The 10001-nt window shown below is 43.1% G+C and overlaps 1 protein-coding gene across 1 annotated transcript in view; it reads left to right on the forward strand.

Annotated features, from left to right (window-relative positions):
• TMPRSS15 (transmembrane protease, serine 15) overlaps positions 1-10001 on the forward strand; it is a 151773-nt gene that overhangs the window by 93951 nt on the left and 47821 nt on the right. Inside the window, exons 19-20 of the mRNA XM_019523896.1 lie at positions 1822-1932; positions 4249-4381. Of these exons, the coding sequence (XP_019379441.1) occupies positions 1822-1932; positions 4249-4381 (244 nt within the window). The remainder of the gene's footprint in view (positions 1-1821; positions 1933-4248; positions 4382-10001) is intronic.

Raw genomic sequence — 10001 nt, forward strand, 5'->3', positions numbered from 1 at the left:
GTCTCTGTTCCTGGGTGAGGTCTGTGGTTCCTGGATGAATCAATGCGAGGTGATGGCCCAGTCGTTATAGGCAATTCAGTAGAGGCCTGCTACCATTGTATTTCAATCATTCTCATTCATCGGGGAACCAGTTTACATGGGAGGGGTACAATGAATCATATTGTTGCAATGTAGAATGCCCAAGCAGAGGACAGAAGATGGAGGCTTGACATAAAATGGAAACTTGACATGACTTTGGTTCACTTACAAACTCAGGCCTAAACCATACAATATCCAGATGAAACAATAAAAATCAATACAAAAATGATAATACAATATACAACAGTAAAAATCAATACAAACCTAATAATAATACAATATAAAACAGTGGATATCCAAAACCAAAAACTTGCTACCAAAATAAAAATGTTTAGAGCTTATCCTAAGTTTGAGCTCACTTATACTTATCTATAGGGAATAGAGAGGGAAAGAAAAAGTCAGAAATGGTTGGGGAAGGGGAGCGAATGCAAAAAAAGAAAGAAAGAAAGAAAAAACTGGGGGTTTTGCTACAAGAGGACAACCAGACTGATGGCCACACTACCGCCAACCCCACAGCTGACAAGGCTCACGTTGGTGGGCATGGATGACTGGTGCCTTCCGAGTCTGGGGGGCACCAGATCACTGACCAGGGGTGGGGGTCCCCCCACGGCCCCAGTGCTGATCGCCAAGCCCAAAATCATTAGTGGCAAAACCAGATGTGCACTTCTATTGGCCCTTCCCATTTCACAGCTGGCATTGGCAGGGAGTGCATGGCCAACCTCAGTGGGTGCACATGGGACCCTGTGCATCACCAGTGTTGGTGGGAGTGTTTTCAGTGCTGCCCCCACTGTGAACCTCATCAACTGCCTGGCTCACAGCAGGGAGAATGCTGCTGCTGCTGCTGCTGCTGCTGCGAGCCTCATTGGCTGTGTGGCTTGCAGTGAGGGCAGCATTGTTGGTTGTGGGGCTCACAGCAGGGTTTTCCTCACTGCTGCTATGAACCCTGCACCTCATGAGGCTTGCAGCAGTGGCAACATTCTGCCCTTTGCCATGGCTTCAAGCCCTATACCTCATGAGGCTCACAGCATCTGCAGCATTCTCCCCCATTGCCCCTGCTGTGAGCCCTGTCAGAGACCATGATCCCAGGCTCCCTCTGCATTGGTGATAAGGTGTGATAGGATCTAATGTGCAATCCCACAATTGCACCTCTGTCATGCACGTGTGGCATGGCAGGAGGCACAATTGTGCGGATCATCTGTTAGATCCCATTGTGCCTTTATTTGCATGTATAGTGGGGCCCTTAAGATGCCTACCTTGCGATATGTTAGAGACCTTTAAAAAAAATACTAAAAATCTAGATGCAAAATTACAAGTTATTTTTGAATATCTTAGGATAAAATCCAAGGTACACTAAAAGTTAATGGGAGGTTTGCCCTTGACTTCACTGGAGCCAGGATTACACCTGTGGGTTTATTCTTTATATAAATTGTTACACTCGAAGCCAACTCAGAAGCTACTCAGAATTAACAGAATGCTAGAAATGATAGAAACTAAACAGTGTTATCAATAGCAATATACTTCACATTGCAACACTGTTAATTGCTTCCCCTTCATTAACTTTTATTTATATATTATTGTTATTTTGCAACGTATGTATATTTATATATACATATATTCTAATGGCAGTAGGATACTAGTGAAGAGTCCCTTTTTTTTCCTCCATTGGGTTGGAAGATCTGTGTGGAAGACCAGGCTCGCACTAGAATAACAGTTTTGTTTTCTTTGCTGACAAAACTATTTTAGAGACCTGTGGACACAGTGATTATCGCTGTGGAAGTGGAGAATGTATTCCGCTAGCCAACCTCTGTGACAAACTCAAGCAATGTAAAGATGGCTCCGATGAAGCAGAGTGTGGTAAGTCTCCCTTAAGTGCAAAGAGCTGTCCATGTATTTTTCAATAATAATGACTTTTATGTTTGATTTAAGGAAACAAAAGAAAGATGAAATATAAAGAGCTAGGCCCTCCACTGTTTTAAATCGACCCAGCTCTTAATGGCACGGTGAAGCTGTGGTGATTTATACAAGTTTGGGTTCTGGCTCAAGGCCTCTGTCAGAGACAGTAAAGAAAGTGACTCGTTCCAAAACCTTGTATCTGTACGTGAAGGTATCCCTGCAAAATGCAGGGAGTTGTCTCTAAATTTAAAGGTGCAGGCTACTTAAAACAGTTTAAGAGCATAACTCTTGAATTGAAGAGTTAAGTCAACAGTATTAGCAAAAAGATGACTCCTTTAAAAATAATTCTCTTGCTGTTGAAAACTCCAAAATGATTAGTGCTAGTAAAGCCTTGCCCCAAAATCTAGCACTTCCATGACTGTCTCGACTCCAGCTTCATTAAGAGAACAAAGGAGAGGACAGCTGTGGGAAGCTGTGGGAGCAGGAATTGGATCAGCTTTTCAGAGATGCTCACAAAGTATGTGCAAGTTGCTATGGCGAGGGAACCAACAGCTGCTGTGACTCTACCATCTGTGAAGCTCCTGTTTACTTCAGCAGCCGTAATGTGCATATATGCAAACATGGGCAGATCTAGGATTTTGCAAAGGGGGGTGCAGATGGTTGTGCATTATTCCATGTAGTACAACATATACTTTTCTCCAGGTAAAAAGGAATTAGAAGCTTTACTAATATTCAAGTGAGCTAGGACTATATTATTCACAGATTCACAGAAGTTTAGGGCTGGAAGGGACCTCATGAGATCATTGGGGCAGTTTAAGATCAAATTAAAAACTTTACTGGAATAAGTTGGAAACAGTCTGCAGGGTTAAGTAAGAAATATGTTACCAGAAGGAGCCAACAGCCAGAAAGCTAGCTTAATTAGTGGAACATGAAGTCTATTAAAAAGGACAGCTGGTAATTACCACCTGTGGAGTGAGGAGTTTAGAAGAATTCACACAGATTTTAATGAGCCATTTGTTAAGGAAGTACTAAACTAGAAGCACAGTATCTAAGGCACGTTGATGAGCATGTAGACACTCCCAATGCTGTCTGACTAGAAATGCTGCTGCCACTGCCAGGTTATTAACTTTGGATGGAGAAGGAATGCAAGGGGGGGTGCAACTGGATCTGCTCCTGTATCTAAAGGCAAACATTAACTTTTCTTACTGTTTTAGCTTGTTATTTTTGATGGTGAGAATATTATATATTAAAAATAAGATAGTTAAGTTTTTTTAGTTTAGTTTAATATTAGTTTAGCTTAGTAGTATATATTAAATATTAGCTTAGGTTAGTTTAATATAGCATATTAAAACAATATAGTTTATAATAAAATAAAAATTATATTAAAGTATCTTACAGCAAAAGCTGTGAATATAATTATTTAACAAAGAATAGATGAAAAAGATTTTATAAACATTTTTAATGCAGGCATTTTTTAAATATGGCTAAGGTAATCTCTGTCCTATACTGGTATTCTGTACTTGATTCCAAATATGTTTTTGCCATAGCTTGTTCTAATACCATGTACTAGAATATGTAATCTAGTTTGAGGTAAACTGTTTCCAGTTAAAAAAAAGAAACAAAACAACTAATGCAAAAATTGGCTTCAATATTAGTCTGCACCTTTAATAATGAGGTAAAAGATTAAGTGACTGCCTCCTCTTCAAGTTGCTTTTTATGATGTTTCCAAATACTTTTTTCTGAATGTTTTCTTCTTCAAAAGCTTTGATGTTTTGTCTCTCTCAGTCGGGATTTGTGACAAAGCGAATGACAAAATGATAGCATTTCCCACAAGATGAAAACTTCAGTTTTTCAGTCAGCTACTCTTTTTATGGTAATCACCAGTTTGGTTGCAATGATACTTGGGTAGCTAAGTCCTTGCATCATGATCTGAAATAAGGTACTGCTGGCTGAGAAAAGGCCTGAAAACAGGTTGGTTGAAATCTGGGCTTTTCATATCAATTGAACAGCTTTCATTGATGAGGCGTTGGCAGTAACTTTGTTGGACACTGTCTCCCCTCCTCCTGCCCCCGGGATTAGAAATTCAGGAAGATGTGTCAGTGACAGGTTTGCCATCATTGGGCTATATCAACTTTAAGGCACATATTTCCTCTTTGCTGTAAGGCCAAGTAACTTAGAGCTCTGTGGTCCAGTACTAATGCATCTAGTCTGTTGTCTGCATTATATTTCCGGTACTCTAGCCTAGCTGATAATTCATATGTCTGTTTTTGTCCATAGTACGTCTGTTTAATGGTTCTTTAAGTGTCAGTGGGTTGGTACAATTCAGGATTGAGAATAAATGGCATCTAGTATGTGCAGATTACTGGACTGAGCAGATTTCAAACAATGTTTGCCAACTGCTAGGACTAGGGTAAGTACTATTATTCATTGCCTTTGTCAGTAACTCATTAACACATCTATTAAATATAGAATGTGTTTATGTTTTTCTAGTTAGCTTGATCAACCAAAATACTGGGGGGGGGGAATAAAAAGAATGTGCCCAGCTGAAAAACTGCAGTATTTTGTCCATTCATCCTATTCCTCAAGCAGTATACTGCCAATTTCTGTGGCACATATCTCTGAAAGAGTTACAGGAATGAGGATGCCTGTTTGAATAAACTGATTGGTTATGCATACGAATCACTCCAAAGACTATCACTTTTATGATGATTCCAGAACTAGTGTTAGCAAACAGCAGTCTTCATTATTCAGCTGTCATACTGATGTTCATTTCACATAAATTGCAGACAATTACTTGGTATTGCACAACTGGCCTGACAGTTCCAGTTGTCATTTGATCTTACTGTATCAGTTCAGACAAGAAACTGAACTTCTTTTGAGGCTTGGGAAATAATTTACTACTAAGAAATGACACTGTACCTTTTTATTAGCTGCATAAATAAATGGAAAAGCCAAAACACTGCAACAAAGGCTTCCATAGATTCATAGATGCTAGGGTTGGAAGGGACCTCAAAGGATGATCGAGTCCAACCCCCTTCCAGTGGCAGGAAAAAGTGCTGGGGTCATGTGATCCCAGCCAGGTGCTTGTCCAGTCTCCTCTTGAAGACCCCCAGGGTAGGGGAGAGCACCACCTCCCTTGGAAGCCCATTCCAGATTCTGGCAACCCTAACTGTGAAGAAGTTATGATGTTCAACCTAAGCCTCTACTCTCCATCAGCCTGTGGCCATTGTTTCTGGTTATTCCAAGGGGTGCTTTGGTAAACAGAACATCTCCTCTTCCATGCTGCCCGCCCCCTACCCCCCAAGTGAATTTGCATACTGCCACAAGATTCCCCCTCAGCCTTCTCTTGCAGAGGTTGAAAAGGTCCAGGTCCCTCAGTCTTTCCTCATAATCCTTCCCTGCAGGCCTCTAACCATACAAGTGGCCCTCATCTGGACCATATCACAGCTGTCCACATCCTTCTTGAATTACGGTGCCCAGAACTGGATGCAGTACTCTAGCTGTGCCCTGACCAGTGCCACGTAGACAGGGAGCATCACCTCTCTGGACCTGTTTGTGCTGCACCTACTAATGCATGACAAAATGTGGTTAGCTCTACTAATTATTTTGTCACATTAACGACTCACATTCATCTTGAAGTCAACAACAACTCTAACATCTCTTTCTGCCGCTGTGCTGTTGAAAAGGTCATCCCCCAGCCTATAGGTGTGCTGGTGATTCCCTCTCCCTAGGTGCAGCACCTTGCACTTGTCCTTGTTGAACTGCATCCTATTGTTTTCTGCCCATTTCTCTAACCTGTCCAGGTCTGCCTGGATTTGGATTCTTCGAATCAGTGTATTTGCTTCACCCCATAGTTCGGTATCATCTGCGAATTTGGACAGAGTGCTTTCCATGCCTTCGTCCAGGTCTCTGATGAAGCTATTGAACAGCACCGGCCCAAGGACTGAGCCTTGGGAGACCCCACTGCCCACATCTTTCAAGGTCGATACCGACCTGTCCACCATCACTCTCTGGGTATAACCCTTAAGCCAATTTACCATCCATATGACTGTGTTAATCGTCTATGGCACAGCTGCTCAATTTGTTATAAGAATAGGATGGGATACTGTGTCAGAGGCCTTTTTAAAGTCCAAGTAGATGACATCTACCTCGACTCCTGCCTCTAAGTATTTACTGACCTGGTCATAGAAAGAAACAAGGTTAGTCAGGCAGGAGCTACCTGCTATGAACCCATGCTGGTTGGTCTTCAGCATATTACCCACTGGACTCCTACAAATGTGATCCTTGATAATTTTTTCAAGGATAGAGGTGAGACTAACCAATCTATAGTTACTCAGATCCTCTTTCCTCCCCTTCTTGAAAATAGGGACCACACTGGCACTTTTCCAGTCCTCAGGGACCTCACCTGAGCACCACGAGTGCTCATACAGTTGTACCAGTGACTCTTCTATGACACTGGCTAATTCTTTCAGCATCCTTGGATGGAGCTCATCCAATCCCACTGATTTAAACGCACCCAGCCCCTCCAAGTGTCCCTTTACTAGGTTGGCACTGACAGTTGGTAGGCTGATGTTTCTCCTGCTTCTGTCAGTAATGCATTTGAGAGACTTGTTTAGATCCAAGTTCAAGAATACAGAGGGGAAAACACTCAATGAAGAGCTCTGCTTTGTCCTTCCTATCTACCACCATCTGCCCTTGTCTATCCTGTAGGGGTCCTATGCTGCCCTGCTCCTTCTTTTTGCTCCCTGTGTACCTGAAGAAGGACTTTTTGTTGTTCTTAATTTTTGTCGCCAGCCTGAGTTCTAATCCTGATTTGGCCTTCCTGATTCCCTCCAAAAGCAAGTATACTCCTCCTTGGCAGCTACCCCCTTCCTCCACAGCATGTATGCCCCCTTTTTGCCCTCAGGCTTTCCTGGATTTCCCTGTTTATCCAGGAGGGTTTCTTGGTCCCTTTGCCCCCTTGTCTATGCAGTGGGATTGCTTCCTCCTGTGCCCAAAGGATTACTTCCTTGAGAAATGACCACCCTTCCTGGACCCCCATTTTGCCAATGCTCTTGAGCTTTAATGCCCCACTGCCTAATCTCCTAAGCACCCTGAAGTCAGACTTTCTGAAATCTAGCACTTCTCTGCTGGTTACTTTTCCCACCCTTTGCCAGATAGTGAATTCAATCAATTGATGATCCCTATCCCCTAGGTTACCTTGTACCTGCAGATCCCCCAACAAGTTGTCCCCTGTAGCCAGTACCAAGTCCAGCAAGGTGTTCCCCCAAGTGGGATTGTATACCTCTTTCATCAGGTGGAGATCCTGTATGCTGGTTAAGAACCTGTGTGAGCAATTAGTTCTGGCTGACTGATCCTCCCACTAGATGTCAGGGTAGTTTAGGTCACCCACAACAACCATATCTCTTGACCGTACAGCCTCTGAGAGCTGCCCAGAGAATTCCAGGTCTAGCTCATCCTCCTGGTGTGGTGGTCTATAGTAGACCCCCACTACCAAGTCCATTTCCCCTTGACCCCCTTGTATCCTAACCCACAGTACCTCAATTTGGCCCTCCTCTGATCTCATCTTGACTATGGATGTATATTGCTCCTTAGCATAGGGAGCAACACCCCCCCTCCCTTTTTTTCCCCACTCTATCCCGTCTGCACAACCTATAACCTTCAATGACTACTGCCCAGTCATGAGTAGGGTCCCACTAGGTTTCAGTTACCCCAACCAGGTCAAAGTTGTTGCTTGCAAGCAGGAGTGCAAGTTCCTCCTGCTTGTTCCCCATGACACATTAGTGTAGAGACATTTAAGCCCCCTAGTGAGTGCCCTTGCTACCCCCTTGTCCTGATGTCTGTCAGGCCCCTTAGTACTTACCTGGGCTGATCCGTCGCATAGCTTATGGTTCTTGATGTTCGTTACCTAACTGAAACCACACATTTCTGGAAATCGCATGAAAGAACTTTGTCTCATTGATATTCCTAACCTCATTTTCTCACCACAGAGACCTAACTAAGCCTCTGAATGTTTGTGTATGATAATTACTGACCTGGGCCTCCACAAATTATTGATCTGGGCCTCCTGGGCTTACTTATTCAAATATGTCTTATTTCATCTATCCAAAGTCAGCTTCTTTATAAACCACATGTCCTGAGGGTGAAAGAATAAAATCTTATATATTTTTCTGTTGTGGGATATTGATAAGTTTATTACAGGGTTATATAAGACAGCATTCAGCACATTATGAAATATTAGAATATGCAATAAAGCTGTACAGACTACATGACATCCCCAAGATCCTTCTGCAAAATATAGGTAAAATGCAATTCCAACAATTTTAGAAAAGCTCCCAAATATATAGAGAACCTCAGATTTTTGTTTGTTTGGGTTTTGAGGGTTTTTTTGCCTTTTCAGGTCACTTTGAATTATTTTACATATTCTGTTGTAAAAAAAAAAGGTTTTAAAGTTCTAAACTTTTAAAGTTCTAAACTTCCCTTGCCATAACTTGAGACTGTTGCTCCTTGTTGTGTCATCTGCCACCACTGAGAACAGTCTAGCTCCATCCTTTTTTGAACCCCACTTCAGGTAGTTGAAGGCTGCTATTAAATCCCCTCTCAGTGTTCTCTTCTCTAGACTAAATAAACCCAATTTCCTCAACCTCTTCTCATAAGTCATATATGCCCCAGCTGCCTCACTATTTTTTGCCCTCCACTTGATTCTCTTCAATTTGTCTACATTCTTTCTGTAGTAGGGGGCCCAAAACTGAACACAGTACTCCAGATGTGGTCTCACCAGAGGGGAATAATTACTTCCTTGGACCTACTGGCAACACTCCTAACATTGCAGCCCAGTATGCCGTTAGCCTTCTTTGCAACAAGGGCTGGCTCAAATTCAGCTTACTGTTCACTGTAAACCATCCCCCACCCCTTCCTTTCGTGCAGAGTCACTGGCCAGCCAGTCAGCCCCCAGCCTGTAATGGTGCATGGGATTGTTCTGTCCTAAGTGCAGGACTTTGCACTTGTCCTTGTTGAACTTCATGAAATTTCTTTTGGCCTAATCCAACAATTTTCTTAGGTTACTCTGAATCCTAGCCCTACCCTCCAGCATATCTTCTGCTTCCTCCCCCCTCAGCTTGGTATCATCTGCAAACTTGCTGAGGGTGCACTTTATGCTGCCTTTCAGATCATTGATGAAGACATTTAACAAAACCAGACTGACTCCTGGAGTAGTCCATTTGATACTTGCTGCCATCTAGACATTGAGCCATTGAGTATTGATTACCCTCTGAGCCCAACACCCCCACCAGTTTTCTATCCACCTTACAGTTCATTCATTCAGCCCATACTTCCTTAGCTTGCTTGCGAGAATGTTGTAGGAGACTATATCAAAAGCCTTGCTAAAATTGAGGTACATCACATCCACTGGTCTCCCCACATCCATAGAGTCCGTCATCTCATCATAGAAGGTAATCAAGTTGGTCAGGCATGACTTGCCCTTGGTTAATCCATGCTGACTGTTCCTAATCAACTTCTTCTCCTCCAAGTGTTTGAGATGAATTCATAGAATCATAGAATCATAGAAGTAGGGTCAGAAGGGACCTTGTAGATCTTCAAGTCCGACCTCCCGCCTGGGTGGGAGAAAAAAAAAACAAAAACTGGACTCAAATGAGTCCAGCCAGGTAGGCATCAAGCCTCTTCTTAAAGACCCCCAGGGTAGGAGCCAGCACCACTTCCCTTGGAAGTTGGTTCCAGCTCCTAGCCACCCTAACTGTGAAGTAGTTCTTGCGGATGTCTAATCTAAACCTACTCTCCAATAATTTGTGTCCGTTGTTCCTTGTCATGCCAGGGGGCGCTAGGGGAAACAGTGTCTCCCCCAAACCCTTCTGGTTCCCCCTAGTGAGTTTATAGAGTCACCAGGTCCCCCCTCAGCCTTCTCTTGTGAAGGCTGAACAGGTTTAGGTCCCGCAGTCTTTCATTGTAGGGTCTGCCCTGTTGTCCCCGGATCATGCGGGTGGCCCTCCTCTGGACCCTTTCAATGTTGTCCA

The sequence above is a fragment of the Gavialis gangeticus genome, unplaced genomic scaffold, assembly GCF_001723915.1.
Source record: "Gavialis gangeticus isolate Ggan-Ray unplaced genomic scaffold, GavGan_comp1, whole genome shotgun sequence".
NCBI lineage: Eukaryota > Metazoa > Chordata > Crocodylia > Gavialidae > Gavialis > Gavialis gangeticus.